The sequence below is a fragment of the Acipenser ruthenus genome, chromosome 46 (assembly GCF_902713425.1).
Source record: "Acipenser ruthenus chromosome 46, fAciRut3.2 maternal haplotype, whole genome shotgun sequence".
Classification (NCBI taxonomy): domain Eukaryota; kingdom Metazoa; phylum Chordata; class Actinopteri; order Acipenseriformes; family Acipenseridae; genus Acipenser; species Acipenser ruthenus.
This window is the reverse complement of record NC_081234.1, coordinates 7,396,547-7,420,666: the sequence shown is the minus strand read 5'-3', so window position 1 is coordinate 7,420,666 and position 24,120 is coordinate 7,396,547. Positions and strand designations below refer to the sequence as shown.

Genomic DNA, 24,120 nt, shown 5'->3' with positions numbered 1-24,120 from the left:
TAGTAATATTGATAAGTAGGTTTATAAATATTCCCAAGGGGAAAACACCAGCTGGGTTAGTATAGAGTTTGAAAGTGGCAGTGTTCATCTCCACCACTGTTTAGATCATAAAAATAGATACCATCCTTAAAAAAAACATTCCATGATGTTTTACCTCCTGTGCAAGAAAGATGGCAGAACCTGTTGACGTTGTTGACAGTGCACTTTGTTTTTATATTATAAGGACTCAATATCTCTTTTCCTTGGTGCTGCATCAGTTAGAAATGTGATCTTTCAATGGCCTCTTCAAGTTCTGATGTTGCTATGGCCACACTTCATTTAATTTATTTATGTATTTATTTATTTAACCAGGAGATTTACCCATCGAGACGGAGGCCTCCTTTACAAGGGGGTCCTGGAAAACAATACAAGGACAATAGCAAAGTACAAACAAGGAGGCTGTGTGGTCCAGTGGTTAAAGAAACGGGCTTGTAACCAGGAGGTCCCCGATTCAAATCCCACCTCAGCCACTGACTCATTGTGTGACCCTGAGCAAGTCACTTAACCTCCTTGTGCTCCGTCTTTTGGGTGAGACGTACTTGTAAGTGACTCTGCAGCTAATGCGTAGTTCACACACCCTAGTCTCTGTAAGTCACCTTGGATAAAGGCGTCTGCTAAATAAACTAATAATAATAATAATAATAATAATAATAATAATAATAATAATAATAATAACAATGAAAACATGTGCAGTTCAAAGAAAGGTTATCAGATTTCATCTTCATGCTATGATGGAAACAATTCCACTTCTTTGGGAGTTAATATGCAAAAGCTGATTCTTTAAAGCATTTAAAAAACTTAAACGCAAAACAATACCAAGGTAAAATCCTGCGGTTCATAAGTGAGAGCCAGACTAGTTGTATGTAGCAGAGTCACTAACTTTAACCTGCTAGATTGTGAAAAACGTCTTGTGTCCTAATTTTAAAACCAATTTATCAATATGGTAATTAAAAGATGCTCATCAAGCCATATTCCTAGATATTTATAAAATGAAACTTTCTCTAGTAACTCGCCGTGTAAATTTAACAGGAGTATTTGCTTGAATGATGTTCTTGTTTGTATGTTAACATTGTACAGGAAAGACATATAGGGCTGGTGTTTTGAACTCAAACTTTTAAAGTATAGCCCTTCTAAATGTGTGAAAAAAAATGAAAAAGCACAAATAGGCCGCAGTTTGTTTAAGTGGTGAGTAGACTTCAGTCTTTTAGACAGAACAGGAAGTAATGATCGATATCAAGTGTGAGAACAGAAAGCTGTTACTGGCAGTGAGAGACACAAGTGGCAAAAGAACAGCATCCGAAATAATCTTTCACTATATGAAAGGCTTGTTGATCCACTGAAAAAGCAATTCTATGAAAAGGCACAGTGTCTGTAGTACATAATAAGCAGACATTTCTCACTCAGCAAAATACAATAGCAATGCCAATTCAAATTTACCAAAGTAAAAGCATACCGAAGTGAAATTGCTAATATCTGGACCTACTTGTACTATACTAAATTCTAGAAGTACTTTGTAACTATGCATAATAACATTGTAATTATGTGTAAGTACACATGTATTCACGAAGTAATGACTATGTGATTACACAATACTTAAAGACACCTAATGTAATGTGTTTCCTGCATTACAGACTACCAGTGCAGGCAAAACAAAGAAATGTGCAGTCACCACATCACAATATGGGTGTTTTGACTAGTTTTGACAATGTGTGGGACGGAGTGATTAAGCATTGGGTCTTGTGATGCTTCGCTATAAATGTTGCAGTATATACCGGAAGCAATTTGGCATCTGGTTGATTGGTAAAACAAGTATTGAGACTAGGCCAGTTTATTAGCAATGAACCTAACCCACAGCATGAGAGAGAGAGAGAGAGAGAGAGAGAGAGAGAGAGAGAGAGAGAGAGAGAGAGAGAGAGAGAGAGAGAGACAGGAAGTTAGAATGTCAGGCGTCATCTTCGGATACCACATAGCATACTGCTTATCTAGGGTATGAAACAGGGAGAGGTGGTACAAGCTGTTTCGACATGGAGGAGGCAATCAGGAAGCAGGGAATGTTGTATTTGCAGCAGCAGAGGTTTGGGAAGGTAAGTAAGACACGGTCATCATGGTCCTACTATCTTCAAGTGCTCTACCTGCAATGGCGCTGACCTAGTTTGTAACTATGTAATGACTTTGAAAGAAAGTTTCAAATATGGAAACAATGTGCAAAAAACTCAATTGACTGCTATGTACTGTAATTCCAGGAGTCTCTGGAGTATTCATGTACCTTTAAAATATAATTATAGGCTTTTTGGAAGCACTTTGAAATGTAGATAAACTAAGCTGTAGTTACATAGTAATTACTTTATTCTGGAATTTGCACGAACATAGTTATTCATAGTTGATGTTATAGAATGCAATATAACATTTAATACATGTGTAGTTCCAATGAAGGTAACAAACCTGTCTCTTGATGTGAATTAATATTTTAGGATCCAGTATTTATGTATTTTTGGGTTGGATGCCTTATTGTGATTGTTAAGATCTAAAGTAAATAGTATGCTTGAATTGAATTGAATCTGCATGGATTCCAAATAAAAATGTGAAGGTTTGCTAAAATAGACAATACATTGTGAATTCTGTGTTAGAATTTTTGTCAAATTCAAGTTGGCAGTGGTTTTTGATGATAACTGGTGAATGCATTGAAGTTTCTTGTAGTTTGACCTCAGTGTACTGAGACAAGACAGCCGATGTATCATTTGGGGCTGGAGTAGAAAACATTATACATTTTCAATGTAGTCAATAGCCAATAGTGCTGTACTCTCCACAGAATGCTAATAGTAAATCTATTGGTCTGGAAACTGTTTTAGTTCATTTGGGAAGTTAACTAGTAACACAGTCTAAAGACTGAGCAAGGCCCATTCGATTATTGGGCTTTACAAAAGTGTACAGCCATGGCCAAAGGTTTTGCATTACCTTATAGAATTAACTAATTTCGCGTTGTAAAGTCGAATGAACCCTGCTGAATAACGTTACGTTAACATAACGACTCACATACTGCTTTGTAGTTTTCCATATACAGTATTAAACTACGACATTTCGAAATCTAATATGAAATACTGTATTGTTATTCTGACTTCCGGTAGACTTTTGCAATCATTTAGCAGTTTGTTTTTGATTACATGATGTGAAATAAAATATCTAAATGATGTTCATATAGACTTTTTTATATCAATCCTAACATTCTAGGTGATGCAAAACGTTTGGCCATAGCTGTAGTAGTGAATACAAACATGTAGTAACAAAGTTTATTGATTTTTACATGTTTTGTGCATTAAGGCATTAGGAATATAAGGTGCAGGAAAAAAAAAAAAAAAAAAAAAAAATAATTGTCTTTATATAACTATATTATATGCCTGAAATGGTGGTGATTGATTTTGAAACAGTCAGGTTTTTTTTTTTTTTTTTTTTTAAATTCGGCATATGTTCAGTCTATCCAATAACATAACATCTATTTCAATAATTTGTAATCATTTATATATTTTATCATTTACATATGAAATCATTATTTTTAATGGGGGGGGGGGGGGGGGAGGTTGCGCCAGGCGAGTTAATTGGGGGGTACCAATTAGAAAAAGTTAACTAATGGCAATCAATGTAAAACCACATGATAATAGCCATGGGCACTCTATTCATAAAGTGTGCACTCTTTCCACACCAAGCACTGGATTGTAGCAACCCGATGGCTTGTAGCAACCTTGTTTTGCAATCCAGTGTGGATTCCCTGGTACTGTAGAATGCTAGAAGAGTTAAGCAATCATTCTGGTGCGCAAAACAACTGTCTGGTTTAATTAGACATTGATCGTGGACTACATGTTTACATTTGTAAAACTGTTTTTATGACTGTATATCTCAGATTGGTTTGTTCTTTAGCATTGCATAGCCTACAGCACAAACAACAACATGTGTAACTGTTTACGTTGTGCATCAGTAAGAATGACTCACTGTGGGTGGAACAGACACTTACTAAACAATCACGCTTCCCCGCAGGCTAAACTGGATCCTGGAGTAACAGTAGCCTAGATGATATTTTTCCATTTGTTATCTTTTTACTGTATGTAACATTCTAAAGAACATACAAATCGACTAATCCTATTGATAAAGCTGTAGAATGCATTGACTGTGGATTAAGGAACAATTTTCCATTTGCAGTGTCAGTTAATAGTGTGATTTTATTTTATGATGGATTAATATGGGCAGCAGTGCAGAGTAGTGGTTAGGTCTCTGGACTCTTGACCAGAGGGTTGTGGGTTCAATCCCAGGTGGGGGACACTGCTGCTGTACCCTTGAGCAAGGGTACAGTACCTAGTACCTAGATTGCTCCAGTAAAAACCCAACTGTATAAATGGGTAATTGTATGTAAAAATAATGTGTAAAAAAAAAAAAATGTAATTGTATGTAAAAATAATGTGATATCTTGTAACAATTGTAAGTCACCCTGGATAAAGGCATCTGCTAAGAAATAAATAATAATACAGTTTTTTTTTTAAATGGGACACACAGTTATGCTGAGATGGGAAGTAAATAGTAACGTGATAAACATTTACAATGTAGACTATTTGGGATTATTTATAATAACTTTGCCAAATAAAGAGCGAATATGTGTGTTTCCAGTGAGGTTCCTCAATACCGTCTTTTGATTCTGAGCATCCAAAGACTTGTAATTTAGAGTTTTTAGTATGACAGTTTGGTATTCTGTCCTAAACCAGCAGTTTGTCAGTTAATCAGATTATTCTGCCTTTTATTGCAGCTGTGGTACCATTCAGTAGAACCAAAATTGTAAAGGGGTACTTGAGCTGAAATCTCCAGACAGAAGGGGTACAGTTTAAATAATAAAAGGTTGAAAACAACTGGAGTAATACATTAATTAAATGGTTGTTGTGCTCCTGTTTAGTATTACAATAAAACTTTTGCTGCATTGTACAAGAAACTTACCTCTGCAACCTGGCATTAATCTCCATTCTGTGGAGAAACAGCATAACTCAGCTGAGATGTGAAAGCGTTCTACATGGATAACACAAATCATTTGTGTCAGCTTCTCTAGTTCTCACATACATGTCTATGCAAAAAAATCACCTGTTTTATTCATGTAGAAAATCAGAAAGTTATGCCTTATTTCCCATAGAGCTAAAGGTTCAAGGGCAATGCTACAGGAAAGAGCTGCAGACAATTATTTTTCTATGAAGGGCATGTTATCAACTACTGGTGTCAACTGAAGTCAGTGAGTTAAAAAAATGCCTTAATCATATGTAATAACATTGTGATTACACGGCACTACCAGTGTAATTAGCTTGTTTTTGTTTAAATACTGTTGTTGTAATGTTGATATTTTCTTTTTTTTCTACAAGCATAAAAGAAAAAAAAAACAGGAAATACAAATTAAAACATCAGCAAAATGGCATTTCACATTATCCACCACAACCCTAAATATATTACAGCAGCATTTCTTCTTCCTCTATTATGATACTCCAATAAACAACCCAATCATTTGTAAGATCTCCGGTTTGTATGGTAGCTTATTCAACTCATGTGGCATTTTGTAGACCATGTATTCTTGTCCTTGGTTGATGTAAGAATTAATGTAATATGATCCCCAGTTATATTGGAGCACCAATACAAGGACAACTACAATATTAAAATCGATACAGTGAGAAGGATAACTACACATGTACATAACAATAATTCAAACTGAAATCATTGATAGCATTGTAAGCTATGTTAACACGATGCACGTTATACAGTACTGTATCCTCCATGGTGTATATACAATAGTTTAAAATGTGTTCTAGAAGCAGAGCCGTAAGAAAGGAACAACGACCAGGCTGTATAAACGAAAGGTTATGGTTAAAGGAACACTAAGAAAGTAAGAAACAAAGGCACAGATGACATTTGGCTCTAAGGCCTTGCAGACAAGAACCCCTGAGTAACCTAGCAACCTTGCTTTATCTCTAGGCCAAAAAAAGGCAGCACCGATGGGGCAACGTTTTTAACCGCTGTTTTTCTTTCTGGTTTCAAATTCACCCTTCAACCTTTAGTCCCGTACGTCCGTAAGTTTCTTTTTCTTTTTTACTGTTGATCGTACTGAATTGTTTAACTAAGAGATGGGAATAAATTGAAAAAATGGTTTGGGGAAACTGTTTTTGGAAAGTCACGCTGATAAAATCAATAGGGTGCGACAAAAAATGACTCCACTGCTGCAAAACGAAATAAATATAAAATATATTTTCATCAATCCAGGAATAAACTATAAATCACTTAATCAGTTACAATGCCTAATATGCAAGGATTTCTGTTACTCTGTGAACTCTCATCAACATATTTACTTCAGTAGGAGTTTTTAAATGACAAATTCAAGCTCTGTTTTAGCTGAGTAAGAGATATTGCCGTGCATGTGAAGGTGTGCTGTCCGATAATGCTGTAAAAATGTATTTATATTATTATTTATAAAATCAGTATAACACACACAGCAAACGCAGATATAATACTGTTTTAATGTCATACAGGGGTGTGCAATCTTTGAAAAAAACTTGTTGTCCAAGGGACAAAATGCTAGAAAAATCTACTTATCCTTCTTAAAAATCTACTTGCCCCTCCCAATCTCACAAAACACACACAAAATAGTAGACTATGACTTGTAGGATTTTGGTTTTATTTAACAGTGAACACAATCAATCAATTAGTGATTAACAGGGGCGGATGTAGCCTTGTAACTTGATGGGTTCACTAAATTCTTCAAGATACACAAAAGGTTCCTGCCTCACCTCAAGAAATGTATAACATACTTTAAGAAAAGGTTCCTTTCAGTGCAGCTTGGAACACATTTGCCAGTAAATGTAATACTAAGAGTACAACTATAATATCTTGGAGTTATTCTGATATAAAAATAGCTTCTGTCTGGTTTTTTCCACACTTTCTCTATAAGCTGAATTCAACTCCTGATGTACAGGCACTTTAGTTTGTTGCATCACAGAATCGAAATCATTGCCAACTATTACTGCTGCTTTGTGGAATTCTGGTTTGTCTTGATGTTCTTTCACTGCTTGTGGCAGTGTGGCAGGGTTAAATTCTTCCCTGTCAAAACGCATAGGAATGTGGCTGGAGCCGTAAATTGAACAGCCACAGGTGTATAAAAAGGGTGATCATGGGGTGTGAGTTTTTAGAGTTAGCGTTGTTGAAGGTGTTTTTGCGGTGCTGTTGATAAAGTGAGAATTATCATTGGTGTTTAGGGGAGTTGTGAAGCCGTGTTAAAATGGAAGCAGCAGCTAGGTCTAAAACCACTGTGTAGGAAAAGAGTTTTCTGTTGTTTTTTGTATAACTGTTTGTTTTGGCCCTTGTGTCTATTTTGTTCATTATTTAGTATTAAACATGCACAAAAGCAGCTTGGGTCTCGGGGTCTCTTTCCTGCTGAACCCCAGATTTTTAAAGGACTTGTGTAGAACGGGTCAAGTTTCTCTGCATTTCTACTGTATTTTTTACCAAAATGCACGCAGTATTTACAGTAGGCGCCATCAAATTCTGCAAAGAAAAAATATGTTTTTTCTTTTGTTTATTTCTATAATACATCGGTACTTATTTTCTTTAAAACAGTGTACAACATTTTACAGCTATTTTTCCTCATCTAATCTCTTGTCCCCATGATGGCTAACTGGAACACTGCTGCAGCAGGGTGACCGTGGTTTCATACCCATTTTTTTGTTTTGGGAGATAACAGTCTTATCCTGCATTACTCTCACTGAAAAATAAATACATAAATGAATTAATACATAAACACATTGCAGTGAGATTGACAGTCTATATTGTATTTTAAATAGCAAATATATTAAATGATTACTTTTCACAGGTTTTTACAAAGGAGGACACGGACAACATGCCCCACATGTCGACCTGTTCCTATCCAGTTTTAAATAACTTTAGCATAACAGAGGCAGAAGTGTTAAAGGGACTAGGAGCTCTTAAAATAAACAAATCCCCTGGGCCGGATGAGATCCTCCCAATAGTACTCAAAGAAATGAAAGAAGTTATTTACAAACCGCTAACCAAGATCATGCAACAGTCTCTTGACACAGGGGTTGTACCAACAGACTGGAAAATAGCAAATGTAATACCAATCCACAAAAAGGGAGACAAAACCGAACCAGGTAACTACAGACCAATAAGCCTGACTTCTATTATATGTAAACTTATGGAAACTATAATAAGATCCAAAATGGAAAATTACCTATATGGTAACAATATCCTGGGAGACAGCCAGCATGGTTTTAGGAAAGGGAGATCATGTCTAACTAACCTACTTGATTTTTTTGAGAATGCAACATTGAAAATGGATAACTGCAAAGCATACAACATGGTTTATTTAGATTTCCAGAAAGCTTTTGACAAAGTCCCGCATAAAAGATTAATTCTCAAACTGAACGCAGTAGGGATTCAAGGAAATGCATGCACATGGATTAGGGAGTGGTTAACAGGTAGAAAACAGAAAGTACTGATTAGAGGAGAAACCTCGAAATGGAGTGAGGTAACCAGTGGAGTACCACAGGGATCAGTATTAGGTCCTCTGCTATTCCTAATCTACATTAATGATTTAGACTCTGATATAGTAAGCAAACTCGTTAAATTTGCAGACGACACAAAAATAGGAGGAGTGGCAGACACTGTTGAAGCAGCAAAGGTCATTCAAAATGATCTAGACAGCATTCAAAATTGGGCAGACACATGGCAAATGAAATTTAATAGAGAAAAGTGTAAAGTATTGCATGCGGGCAATAAAAATGTGCATTATAAATATCATATGGGAGATAGTGAAATTGAAGAAGGGAACTATGAAAAAGACCTAGGAGTTTATGTTGACTCAGAAATGTCTTCATCTAGACAATGTGGGGAAGCTATAAAAAAGGCTAACAAGATGCTTGGATATATTGTGAGAAGTGTTGAATTTAAATCAAGGGAAGTAATGTTAAAACTCTACAATGCATTAGTAAGACCTCACCTAGAATATTGTGTTCAGTTCTGGTCACCTCGTTACAAAAAGGATATTGCTGCTCTAGAAAGAGTGCAAAGAAGAGCAACCAGAATTATCCCAGGTTTAAAAGGCATGTCGTATGCAGACAGGCTAAAAGAATTGAATCTATTCAGTCTTGAACAAAGAAGACTACGCGGCGATCTGATTCAAACATTCAAAATCCTAAAAGGTATAGACAATGTCAACCCGGGGGACTTCTTTGACTTGAAAAAAGAAACAAGGACCAGGGGTCATAAATGGAGATTAGATAAAGGGGCATTCAGAACAGAAAATAGGAGGCACTTTTTTACACAGAGAATTGTGAGGGTCTGGAACCAACTCCCCAGTAATGTTGTTGAAGCTGACACCCTGGGATCCTTCAAGAAGCTGCTTGATGAGATTCTGGGATCAATAAGCTACTAACAACCAAACGAGCAAGATGGGCTGAATGGCCTCCTCTCGTTTGTAAACTTTCTTATGTATTTTAAAATAATAAAATATTGTTCAGATAATCTCATATATATAAGCATTTCATGTATATAATTTTATGCTAAATGTGGTAAATGGCAAACGAGGTTAACAGCACTCAAATCGAAACAAAAAAATGAATTCCGTTTTTTGCCACATCTGTTGAAACATCCCAGCAAGTACACGCTTGACCCTTAGTAGACTCAGAAATAATTTGATAAATTACACAACACGATTTTTTCAAATCTGCTAATACCTTAGCGACTGTGGTGTTTTCTTTTGTGTAACTTTACTAGATTGCTTCATTTAAATGTCAGGTTCATGTATTGGAAGCAGTACAACTTATTTGCTAATTTACAAAAAACATAAATAATACCTTGTTGAAATTAGCCACTAGAAGACTGGCTGTACCTCCTCTACGCTCCCCTGCCTCTAGAGCCCGCTTCTTCTCCACCCTCCCCCGCAGTGGTAGAATGACCTTCCTACAGATGTCAGGACGGCTCAGTCCCTGACCACCTTCCGGTGCCTCCTCAAGACTCCCCTCTTCAGACAGCACCTGTAGAACTCCTCTTTTCCCTCTGGACACTTTATCACTCTTCCTTAATGTGCTTTCCTTGCTCTGATCTGCTCCCTATTTTACTGCATTTAATCCTGTACTTTAGAGTACTGTAATCTGTCACATGTTATTTAATCTGTAGTATTTTGTACTTAATTATATCCTGATCAATGACTAACTATCAATGACACTGTTATCTGCTCCATTATTGAATCATATTTTGTCGTATACTTGTACTTGCTAGAACCGAAGTCATTGTATTTGATCTTGCTCTTAATTGTATTAATACTTGTACTGTGATTCTTAAAATGTATTTTTGTTTACCACTGTAAGTCGCCCTGGACAAGGGCGTCTGCTAAGAAATAAATAATAATAATAATAATAAAATATTAGTCTGTGCTTTGCCAGAGGCTCTCTTGACAGCCATTTATGTGTGTCTTTGTAACCAATAGAAGATCAGCTTTTTCCACAGGTAGCCAATCAGAAGTGATAGGGATGGGGCGTAAACACTTTTAAAATGTTTGTGTGTGGAGGTGCTAGACTTCCGCAATTCAGTTTTTCTAGTAACAGAATGAACAGAAGACAAATAAATAAATAAAAACTATTTGTCCAACAGGAAAGTATTAACGGCAAAACTTGTTGTCTCTCACACAAATCTTGTTCTGTCTTGGGCATCGGGCGATATGAATTGTACGTCCTGGTCACAGTTATAACAAAGCTTGATTATGTCTTTTATAACCTCCAACTGCTGCATGAAGAAGCAAAAGGGTGCAAGCAGGTTTCACCAACAAATGTGAACAAACTTGACTGTCAACCAGGTTTGCTTTCTAGATAGGTAGGGTACACAAACCATGGAGTAGACACCACATAATTACTCCATGATTTTAAGTGTTAAATTAAACGCAGAACACTTCAGATTTTAAATACAGCCTCGCTGACTTCATTATCATTCTTATTTTTACACAGAAATGGAAAAAAATGTGGTCGATTGTTTACGGAGAAAGCACCTGCTCCATTTCTCGCATGGAGTTCTTTGAGTTCGACAAGAATCTTCGCAAACAGGAGAATAAGAAAGTGATCAAACTGAGTGACTGTATCCGAGTGACGGATGTAAAGATGGATGGATGCCCAAAAGAATCCATCCCTTTTCTTGTGGAAACAACAGAGAAACTGTTTGTGTTTGCAGCGGAGAGCTCAGAGGTTGAAGAATGGACACAGACTCTCTGTGAAGTAGCTTTTCCAGTATGTATTTAAAAAAAAATAACTAATTTTTGTATCAACTAACATGACAAAAACACTTTCTCAGAAAAAGCAAAGGCATTTTTATTGACCATTTCACCACACCTCAGCAATCACACTAATAAATATAGCTCTTCCTTTTTTGTGGTAGACAACAGTATCTGGGTTTCAAGGTGCAATCTCCTGTATAGTTTGAAAGATAGTTTAACATTTCCCATGCAACCTGATTTTTGCAGATTTTCAGTGTGATAAAAAATCCACTTTTATAGCTATAACATAGATGATACGTTACATTTACCATTCCTGTTGGGTTTAAAAAGTGCTGTGGTGGAAGGATTTTGGAAATGGTGTGTGGTAAGACACACAGAGTTTGGTTAAGTGCGACAAAAGCATTTCCCCAGTTGCAAATAAACTCCTAGTTAGAAAGCATGAACATTGCACACTAATGTTAAATAGAATTGTATGTTTGGTTCTAGTTTTGTAATAAACTTAGGCATCATTAAAGACTGGAGGTAGTGGTTAGTTGGTGCAAAACAAATGGCTATGAATAATTGAAGGAATAGAACCAATATTTGACAATTAAACCCAACCCCCAAGTGGCCAGTGATATTTCAGCACCTAAAACACCAACGAAAGAACAGTGGCATAAAATCTCTGACACACATTCTGATTGGTGCTGTGATAGCAGCCATATCGTTTATTGCTGCCACAGTACTTAGGAAACAAGCATGTCAGTGACATCCCTTGCAACAGCTTTTAATTCAAAATTAGAGCCATCAGTGACATGATAAAATAGATAAACTATTATACTATACCTTCATATACCCTGAGATCTTAATTCATCACAATAGGAGAAGTGGTTCTCAAAAATATGTCTGCTATAAAAGTTTCCCATAGTAAAAGCATAGCAAAATGCAATAAAGCATAGTGAAAGTATGGTAAAGCATACGTATGCACTGTAAAGAATAGCGAGGTGTGGTAATGCATATTAATAAACATTGGAAACCAGGGTACACTATGGTAAATGCATAGTATAATCATGTGAAATATGTGGATAGGCATTTTTAAAATGTTCATACAATAATTCACTGAGCAGAAACCACGTAAATAATGATATTAGCTGTGATTCAATTGACTTTTCTGAAGCCAAAAAATGAGTGTGAAATGTATTAAATAGTTCTGTATTAACAATGCTTCCAGGCGTTTGATATATTCACCCCTGAAACTGTCTCTCTGCCAACTGTTTAAGCCACTTCATTACAAGTCTTGCAAAAGATGACATGCTCTTGTTCTAATGACTTCACTTACAAATAATGGATATATTTCCGAAATAGATACAGGGTGATTCATAAACAACACACAATATTAAGAAAAAACCAAAACAAATTACGTACCTATAGAAACCCATTGCCAGGTCATTGGATGTGTAGCAGAGGCCCTGTGTGCAGGCTCCTCGCTCACCGGACTTGACCCCGTTGGATTCATTATTGTGGGGTCGTCTGTCCTGACGTCAGTGCATGTAAAACCTTTTGCTGAGTTACAAGGCAGAATTGTGAAAGAAGTTGCAAACATCACACCCACATAACTGGAATTAAATAATTACCACCTGCTCACAAATGCATCAAAGATGATTTTTTAAATATAGTGTACTTTTAACACTAATGGTGGCATAAATATGCCTTGCAAGTATATCTTCCATAATATAACTCATAGATATATTTAATATCTGATCCCAAAAATACATTACTAAAACTGAAAATTAATCAAATATATTTTCAGTATATTTCCGATATATTTTTCATAGAATGCGACCACAGTGATACAGATGGTTTCTCAATAGTACGCACCTCTACACACTAGGAATGGGAGCCTATCCATAAGAGTGTGCTATTGTATCAGGATCACTGGGTGACTCACACAGAATGCTTTTTGTAAATCAGATTTCTGCCTCTGGGGCAGATTTGATAAAAGTGCACAGACCAGGCAGATTTTCCACTCCCAGGTGATTTCGTGTTTGAAATCCATTGTGTTTATGTGACAGGATGGCAAAGGGTTAGAGAGACTCAGAGACAGTGGCTGCGGGTTTAAGCGCTGGGACGCGCATTTATTAAACAAAAATAAATGAAAAACACTGCTCGAAGAGTAAAATAAAAAGATTAAACAAAACAAGTCACAAACAGTCAATCAAAAACAGCTCAGTGGCCAAAATAAACAATAAGGAAAACAGGCATCATGCAGGTCTGGCTTTAAAGTTTTTTTTCCTTCTTACTTTCTCTCCATGCAGTTCTAAAACCTCTCCCAGACTGCTACAAAAACTTATCTCTTTTCAAAACACTCCCAAACAAAGGATTTCCTCCCCTTATATCCCATATGGATAATTAATAATCAATTATTCAATAAAGGCTCCAGCCACATTCTTACATGTTTTTGGCAGGGGTAGGAAATAACCCCATCTCTGGCAACCACCACCACCAACACACAAACCAAACACTATTTACAAGCAGGGCTCGGCCCTGCCACAATTTATAATGGGTAGGATTCTGGGCACAATGAAAAGACAGTGCTCGTGGTATGTAACTGCTTTGTAAACCTATGCAATTTACTCTTCATATACTTAAGGACACCTGCAATGATCTGACACAGTGGTGTATTTGTTTCAATGTATTGCCATTGTGGTGACCACGCAGCATTAATTTGTGGGTCATTTTTCTATCAATTAGATGAACTGGACTGAGCAGCCTTTGGCTTGCAAGAGGGGCAGTGTACAGAGATCATTTAAGGGACAGTCTGCTGTGGCGATGGAGGAAAACTCCCTCTACAGCACTAGAGGAAGTGGTAAGGAAACAAGAATATTAATACATCTATATTTCTATATAGCTATAGGTTTTTGCTCAAAAGAACTTCTCAACATTTCGGTATGATTGAAAACAAACAGTGGAGGTGTAATACCCTCAAAGGTGGAGCGTTACAATAATTACCAAGGATAACCCAATTAGGTGAAGCCGCTATTGTACATGATCTAATTTATTTCTTCTAAAACTACAAATTGTAGGTTATTGTTCATTTTTTGTAAAGTGTTGGTTCATATCCTTTTTTTATTCTTATGTTTCATAAGTGATTCTGTATTCTTTATATGTTGTACCTGTCGCTCGTACATATTTTATTTTTGTTACATTTCTGACAAAATATACCATGAACAAGGTTGCTAGTTTTGCACAACGAGTTTCTTATGACTGAATGTCTATTTTCTCTATTTGCGATTTCACTTTTATCTTTACAAATGTATCTGCATACTTTCCATCTATATGTATGGAAATGTAACTACTATGGTACCATTCTACCTGTGGCTCATACTTTTGCACGTGTTCCTGGACCACAATATTAAAAAGATAGTCGCTAGGGTGGGATAGTCGGAGACAACACAATAGGCATTGACAGCTTTAGAGGGGGTTATTTTTTATAAAACAAATTAAATGCATCAAAGTCAGCCCAGCACTGCCGTATGGTAAAACTCTTTAGAAATATGTCACCCTTTGCATCTTATGTAGCTCACACCAATGCCTCTCTCCTTCTTATGTACACCCAAATAAAATAATACAAACTGGGAGATTTTCATCCAGATGGCTTCCTTCTTATTAGATATAGAGAAGGGAAATCCATGTGGGCAGATTTCACCTGTCACTGCTTATCGCCCCTGCTTGAGCGAATAGCAGATGGTACTTGCACACTTGATCGGAAGATAATAAAGTAAGTGGAAATTAAAATGCGAGGCGCTATCTTCCACGTAGCCACTGTGGTTATTAAGCTATATATCTGGAGGCACATCTCAATTGAATTTCATTAAATATTTCATGAAACCAAGGAGATAAGGTAAAAAAAATAGTCTCCAAATCCTCTTCTCTTTTTCTTTATTAAATCTGGCAGAATAATAAACCTGAAAAGAGGATTCCTGACTTACTTGGGTGTGTGTGTTTTCTTAATACATTTTAGTGAGAAAATGACATTGTATTTTAGAATTTTACTGTGGTGTACGATTGTAAATAAAACATATGGAAAGTGCATTGAAACACGTGGTAAAGGACAAACCCCTAGTCCTACAAGAACTTTTGAAGATTAAAACCTGAAAATGTATGCTTCTGCATACAGTGACAGTTGAAAAAGAGGTGTCTACTTCAGTGGGATTGTTGAATGAGTTTTTGACCTAAATAAATCAAATCCGTCAGTGTCTAATATATAATATCAACACAGGGGAAAGTAGGGCCTGCACTGTTAAGTGCTAGAACAAAGACATGCTCAACAACATTTTAGTACAGTAATGACAGTCAAAATGCTACAGTACAATATAATGCTTTGCTTTCCATTTTTTTTTATTGAAATCAATTCTTGACAGTTTCATGACACCCTTCTGACCGTGCTTCAAACTAGGTCAGCTTATTCTAGTTCTTAAGATTCTACGTAATGGAAACAAGTTATGTGGCTCAGTTATGTTCCTGTTCTGTGGCTGTGAGAGCTATTACCACAGTTAAGCCCTGTAACTGACCGTAGAATAATAATAGTTTTCACACACACTATTATTTCCTGCACGTCTCAGCACCCAGCAAATTATCATAAATTTTGACTGCTTCTGCAGCATATTTAAACTCTTCCTAAAAATGTATGTATGCATATTCTGTAGAGTGTAGGTTTATGCATGGTTAAGCCTGTACTGTTTATTTCTATATAGAATCTGAAAGCACTAAAGCAGCCTTCAGACGTGTATGCAAAAGATAAACTCTCTTTGTCTACTTTAAAGATAATCGTCTCAGTCATTTGACAATGCATCAATAGAACTTAAACCACTAAATGATTGACATATATCTGGAATCTATGCATATACCAAAAGCAAGTAAGTGAAGTCGACAACTGTGTTGAAGGCACTAGCAGAAATGTTTGCATACTTGGTGAAGACTAGGTTGCATGTTATTAGAGACTTGCCTTTGTTATTACTTTATAAATAAGTGACTTGGTGTCACAAAGACGGCCAGAGTGGGTGGCGTCAGACCAGAAAGGAATACACAGACACAGACAGTGGTTGTGATGAGCTGAGTGCAATGGCTGCACTCAGCGTTTATTAACAAATAAAAGGTTTGAACAGACAAAACAAAACAGCACACGGCACTACACGCCAAAATAAAAAGACAAACAAAACGGACTACACAGACAAACAAACACGGTGAGCAGATACTCTAACTATTTACTTATATTTACGTTACTCCTCTCTCTCCCGTTCTCCACTCACCGAACACCCAACCCTGACTGACTAAAAATGTGCCTATTTATACTGTTGTGCTGGGATTCAATTACTAATTAATTATTCACTTGAATCCCAGCACGTGAATTAATTCTGTGCAACCCCGTGCTCACATATTACATTTAACCAGCACGTGAAGTGATTTGTGCCCTCCTCGTGCCTAAATACAAATCTACACTTTTTAAATACACGTGAAACACAGACCCGTTTATATCCCGTGTACCAATGACTATACACCAACATTAACACACGCAACATACAACACAGAACACACAAATGCACACAGGGGCGGGGCACTTTGCCACACTTGGGTATTTTTATTTCTTTGTGCAAAAAGAGTATTTATAGTTGCTGCGGGAAAGGCCTATTGTACGTAATGCAAAACCATTTTGGAGATCAGATTGCATTTGTTCAGCTAGGTGTATATGAAACAAAAAGGCAACTAGAAAACAAAGGGGGAACCAGAACCGATTCACATCTCAAAGTTATATTGTGGTTTCATTTCTTTTTGTTTGCACCTGTTTGTAACTCAAACACAGTAGCAGAGACATAAACCACATACGGAAGTTATTGAATCTATTTTCTGCACAGGGGAGTACTAATATAGTGCTCAGCCTTGCAGGAAGGAAATTGGGTGCTGTTTTTGTGGAAGGGCTCTAGATGGTATCAAATTTAGCAGCTGCATTTATTCAAAAAGAAAAGACTCCAGGTAAACGATTTAACTGTTTTCAAGCGCTATTATTTACGCAGCTGTGACAAACCTTGCTTTCCGTACTGATCTTCAGTGCAGCGTAGTAAGACTGCAATGGCAATGTTTGCACAAAGGTAGCTACGATGGTGTGAGCACCTGGTAGAATGGTACCACAGTGGCTTCATATTTTGATACAATGCAATTGTGTGAACCCAGTCATATTGGCAATGCAATCATTTGGTTGTGCTGGGTTTTCTGGTGATGGAAAACTAGTATCATAATGGCAGCAGTGTGGAGTAGTGGTTAGGGCTCTGGACTCTTGACCAGAGGGTCGTGGGTTCGATCCCAGGTGGGGGACACTGCTGCTGTACCCTTGAGCAAGGTACTTTACCTAGATTGCTCCAGTAAAAACCCAGCTGTATAAATGGGTAATTGTATGTAAAAAAATAATGTAATTGTATGTAAAAAAAATAATGTGATATCTTGTAACAATTGTCAGTTACCCTGGATAAGGGCGTCTGCTAAGAAATAAGTAATAATAATAATAATAATAATAATAATAATAATAATAATAATAATAATAAGGATATCCAAAAGGGTTTTCTGTCAGGGTAAATGAAAAAAATGCATACAGCGGATTTATTAGAGAAAAGGGGATTTGCTCTGAAGCTTCCAAACATTCCAGTAACTAATATGGTTTTGCCACGGAACATTGCACCACATATATATAAGGGATATTGGACTACAGTTGCAAACGCATGTTCCAAAAGAATACAGGAAACAGTATAAGACAGTGGGCTAATGCACAACCTCTGTCATCTGGCTCAGGTCAGATGAGAGGGAGTTTGTTAAGTTATCTCAGCCAAGCCCATGGTAGACACTAGCCTGCAAAGACAAACCAGCAGTTTAACAATGTACCCTGCCTGTCATTGTAGAAATAAACAACCAAACTCTATTGTATAATCAGCCATGTGTGTCAAAAACCTCTTAACAGAAATGCTGTCCCAAAATGCAATTGATAACATCTAAAGCAAACAAAGATAGAGGGGAGTTCAGCGTTGATTTCTTTGTTTTTATCACTACGTTAGGGACAGATAAATATTTCTTGTTAAATGATACATCAATTTTAGTTGAAGTAGCAATTAATTAAAACTTTTTTTATAGATTAATCAACACTGACAACTTTATAATTAGGCTCTTGAGAAGATATAGTAGAACGCATGGCATTGTTTTCTTAGGCTAGGTTATGATATGGTTGCAGTCACTTCATGCTGCTGTTGTGTCAAGCTTGGCAGATGGAAACACCAATCACAAAGTGACCTGAAGTTCACATGAATTTGAATGGCTGATTTATTTCAGATTTATTACGTTTCTTAAAAGTAATTTATTGAAATTGTTTTTTTTGTTGTAATCAGCGAAGGAGTTTGTAGTGTCTGTACGAAAGACTGATGCAACGGAAAGATGCCGACTACGCGGGACATACATCCTGAATGCAGAAGATGACAGCCTGGTTCTCCGAGACAAGAAATCGGGAGAAGCCATGTTCATGTGGCCCTACAGGTTTTTAAGGAGATTCGGACGGGACAAGGTAAATATTTTAAGCAGCATAAAGCAGAGGTGCACAAATTCAGTCCTACAGGTTTATAGATATCTTTAAATAATGAACTTATTAAATCTGGAAAGAGGTTAGTCTCAGTAATTTAGGGTACAGGTTGAACAAAGACAAGAGGACTCCGGCCCTCAAGGACCAGCATTGTGCCACTCTGGTTAAAACTTCACATACCGCTTTACTTTGCATTTTGAGTTCCGCCTCTGAGATCTAATTCAAAGCTCTAACATTGAGATCATTTTCTCTTTGCACTCATTTTAAAGATGTAAATAGTCTCTATAAGGCTTTGAGGCTTTTTAACCTTTTATATTGGCCTCACCTGCTCTGTGCTATGGTTTAATATCAAAACAGGGGGACTGAAACACAGCTGAAAAGCGCTTGTTTTGACTTTGTTTGACTTTATACGACAAGCGTGGGTATATCTAGCGTGGGATACATTTTTGTTATTCCACTTAATACTGTCACCGAGATGAATTTTGTAATTTCAAATTTTTATTGTTGTTTTGATTTGGACTCCAATTTCCTTGAGATCGAGTTTAGTCAAGAAATGCCAGTTACTGAGGCTGCAAATTGACAAGACTGAGTTCAAGGTTTTAAAAAGACATTTGCAAAGAGGCCAAAAACAGGGTTCGAAATTAATCCGCATCGAAGCATAGTCTGTTCACAATGAAAGTAAAGATCTGCATGGTTAAAAAATCCCTGAATTAATTGAATTAAAACATGCATTGCTATTTATTTTAAAAATATACTTGTCGTATAAACAGAAAATTAAATGATGGTTTGTGGTGTACGTTTTTTATTCGCCACAGAAGGATGTCCCAGTAACGACTTAAGATCATTCAGTATCCTCTGTATATCAATTTCATATCATTTTACTGCAGTGCATTTATTATTTTAAGGTTTGCTGCTGTGACCAATATAAAAAGTTTTTACTAATAGCTTAAAGTATACTGTGATGTTTCTTTCCTCCTCTCTGTTAAGTTGCGTCCCCCTTTCATTTGAGAATTTTTTCTAATACAGTCATTTCAAAGCCCAATATAAAGATGTTGCCTCGCCTATTACTTGACTGTGTTGGCGTTCATTCACATGCAATATGTACAGTCTTACAATCTTAGCACTAGTCCTTCCTGTCTGGACAGTTATGACACCCATTTGAAATATATTTTCCACTCTTGTTGAACACACTAGTTTATTTTTAGCAGAAGTGATAACTCTACAGTCTAACAGGATACAGCTTAATTTTCCACGTGCAGATACTGTGCTCTCTGAAGACCGCTACGCATTCTTTATCTAATGCAACAGGTTACATCTTACTTTGAATACTGTGTCCAGCTCTGGTCATCTCGCTACAAAAAGGGTGTTATTGCACTTAAGAAAGTACAGAAAGGGGCAGTCATCCTTTATCCCTGATCACAGAACTCATTTACATGAGCTATGAGGATACATTAAAACAATGAAGCTCTGCAGGTTACCAGAAAGACAGATAGGAGGGGGTTTCATTCCAGTTTATAAATATACCCAAGTCACTGCTTCAAACTTAGCACAGTAAGATGAGACTGCACAAATAGATGCAGGGTGTTCCCGGTGGTAAAAGCATAGCAAAGTGCAATAAAACATAGTGAAAGCATGGTAAAGCACTGTAAAGAATAGTTAGGCATGGTAAGGCATACTAAGAAACATGGCACACCAGGGTAAACTATGGTAAATGCACAGTATAATCATAGGGAAAACATGGTAAAACTGCAAAAATACCATGCAAAAATAGTGGTAGACTTTTATAAGGGGCTTACCAAGTGAAGTACAGTAGAAAGCCAGACTCACAAACGAACCGCTGAACCACTCCCCTTGTAACAGGGTTCCTGGCTATTGTAAAAGATGTGAAGATTAGCAATTATAATAGTCAAACTAATGTAGTGACATCTAAAACCCCGGGATCATTCAAAAGACATTTACTGTAGATGATGTAAGATCACCTTTGATGGAGCACGTGGTGTTCTGGCACAAGGTGTGCTTCGACGGGCTCAACAGTCCCGTCATAGTCCCAGTCTTCATGCGCAGTGGTGTTCCCAATGTCTCCTATGTTCATGCACATTGCAGCTTGTGCTGTAAATGATCAGGACCAGCTTTGGAGGAGCACATTATAAAACCTCTTCTCCATTCACTTAACACACATTATTCAACTTACTCCTGTCAGGCAGGGCGGAACCATTACAATGCCATTGTTGTCAATTGCCATTGAAGATATCGTCAGGGGAACTTGTCATGTGTCTATGTTGTCCAAAAGAGCAGCACAGGCAGACAAAAAGGCTAGCAACACATATAGGAAGACATACAGCCCTAATGATTGTAGAAGGTGGAATATAACACACACATAAAGTATATATTGTAGCAAGTGAGCCAGCACCACACTGTTAATAGAATTACACTGATAATCAATACACATATTTCATGTCCTTTTGCTGCGGATAAATTTATTTTTGATGGATTTTTAAAGCAAATGTATTTAAATCATGGCATATAGAAGGGATTAACCCCTAATTAACTCTGTTGATTCGCAGGTGACGTTCTCCTTCGAAGCAGGACGCAGGTGCGTTTCCGGAGAAGGCAACTTTGAATTTGAAACCAAACAGGGGAACAGCATTTTCCAAGCCATCGAATCTGCCATTGACGTGCAGAAAACGAGCATAACAGATCCCAACTGGCACTGTGCTTCATCTGAAGGAGACCTCCCACCACCCCCTAGGCCTCCTCCGGTGGGGGACAGTGGCTTCTACAGCACAGTAGGCCAGCCAACGTTTGAATCTCAGATTCCTAACAGGGCCAGGGGGAGTGAAATGTCAAGCGAGACCTTGCCTTCAGGAGTGAAGAGCTTAACTCTTGACCCTAAACCAAGGAAAGCACCAGTCAAGAACAATCCAAGCCTTCCGTTGTCTTCAGACCTGGCCTATTCCCAGATTTCCAGGATGGTGGTGGACCAACCAAAAGACAAAGCAGCAGAGAAAAAGCATGCAGATCTGAAAAACCCAGACTGCGAATACGCGGTCCCGTTTGACACCATTGCCAAGAATCTGATGGCCTCCGGCTTTGGCGCATTTTCCCTGCCCAGCCTAGACGAGGCATCTTTTGAAAAAGAGGAGCCATCCATTTCAACTCACATCCAAGTCACCGATCCACTGTACGACTCCATAGATGAAAGAGCAGTGCAGTCAAGACGGAAGGGCTCAACTTATAAAGTGGAACACATCTACGATGAGCCAGAAGGGTGTGCACTGGCTGCAGCTGCAACCTCTCTGTACGATGATCCTGAGGAGGTACGAGGCCATGCTTGGAAACTCCAGGGTACTGCAGATCCTTCTGGCCATGAATACCCGTATAACCCACACATCGATGACTATGCAGTTCCTAAGCCGCCCAAGAAGGCTTTTTGTGAAGATGAGTACTGTGAAGATTGCGACATAAGGGAGGATGAGAGTCTAGATACCACATACGATAATGTCATGGTGAAGCTTATGGCCAAGAAAAGCACAGAGTGAGATCATTATCTGTATATAGAGTAAAATGGTCTTAATGGAAAACTGATTTCAACAGAGGTTGGAGGAATGGTGAGCTGGTCCCAAGAGTGGAGTTTGTTGAATAGGGATTTTCTTTTAACCGCTCAAATTCCATCAAATTTTTAATGTGAAAACAAAAAATAAGTTATGTTTTGAAAGTGAACTATTTGTTGTACACAAGCTGCTTCTTTATATCACATGTATAAGCCAGTTATTTGATTCCCGAAACAATATCTGTCTGAAAGTTATATGTATACATACAGTACACAACTTCACAGGGAGCACAAACATTATTGCTGTTTTCCCACAAAAAAAAACAGATTTAAAGTATCTGATAAGGAAAGTGTAGTATGCATCTTAGTTATAGCATATAAATTGCCAGGCCATTGTCATTACAGCCTACACAGTTACAACCTACCATTCCAGATGAGACTTATGTTAATTATGACTATTTAAAAAAGAGATATGGGCTAGAGATATAGGGCCTGGTTTTCCACTGTGGGAAAGTTGCCCACTTCATACATTTGCTATGGAGTGGGCAATTTGCCTGCAAGTTGCCCACAATGGAAAATATAGGCCATAGTATATACAAGGATACAAGGCAACCTCTTGGCCACAGAAAATAATGTACTGTAACATGTAGTAGTCTCCGAAAATGAAATGAAATAAGGCAATGAAAGACTACCTGAGCAAACGTTTGTCTAAATGTAGTATTACATTTATTTTCAGTTCTGCTGTGAAATGTAATTGTCATGCTGGAGTGTGATAATGACAGCACAGTCAAAAGGTGTTTTAACATTTAAACTGTATATAACTATTGAAAATGTATGAAAATGCAAATAATTTAACAATAAAAAAGTAGCATGCTATGATTGCTGTTCTTGTGTGGTCTGCTGGGCGATTTTCCTTAACGACCGGGTCGATTTTCATGATCTAAACATGGGAGGATCTCAGAACAGCTACCTTCAAATGAAATGTTTCTCTGATCCCATTTACCATATTTTATTAATGCATGTTAGAATATTAATAGGTGAGTAAATAATCCACCCAAGGGCTATTAAGATCTGTCGCTTTTCAGCTCAGTGGTTCTTGAGACCAGAATGTTATTCCGGCAATTGTCAACTTGATTTCTTCAATACAGGTGCAGTAGACCATTGCAGCCTACTACTGTGATCTTAATCTCTTCCATTGTGCCACTTCATACTGTAAATCTGCCCCTTACTGACAATTGAATTGAAAAATGAATCATAAACCATATGTATCTTCAGTTGTGAAATTTCATAGCTACAATGCTCCTGCCCTCAGTCAGCGAAATTATAATTTGAAAGCTTAAATATGGCTTTTTCAAGAAAGTACACAGCGTGGAATTTAATGCGTGCTGGGCAGTGCAATCAAAGCCTACGGTAGTGATTCATAAGACCCTTTTAAAGTTTTACTATACTTCTCACTTACTTTAAGACATCAAACCTGTATTAATGCAGTCATAGCTTATCCAAATAAAATGATTTTACAGCCCTTTTTAAATTATAGAGCCACAATCTTGTGTTCATCCCTCAGAGTTTACTAAAGCTGCAGGCATTTGATTAATTGGAATTGGAATTTCGCGTAAATTAGAAAGATTTATAAAAAATAAACGAGCG

The 24,120-nt window shown here is 37.3% G+C and overlaps 1 protein-coding gene across 1 annotated transcript; it reads left to right on the top strand.

Annotated features, from left to right (window-relative positions):
• Positions 1-1,920: 1,920 nt before the first annotated feature.
• LOC117971671 (docking protein 2-like) lies at positions 1,921-23,341 on the top strand. The gene is made up of 5 exons (XM_034919855.2): positions 1,921-2,123; positions 11,067-11,342; positions 14,060-14,174; positions 18,736-18,908; positions 21,488-23,341. The coding sequence occupies exons 1-5, from the start codon at positions 2,064-2,066 to the stop codon at positions 22,460-22,462; spliced, it is 1,599 nt and encodes a 532-aa protein (XP_034775746.2). The 5' UTR covers positions 1,921-2,063; the 3' UTR covers positions 22,463-23,341.
• Positions 23,342-24,120: the final 779 nt, after the last annotated feature.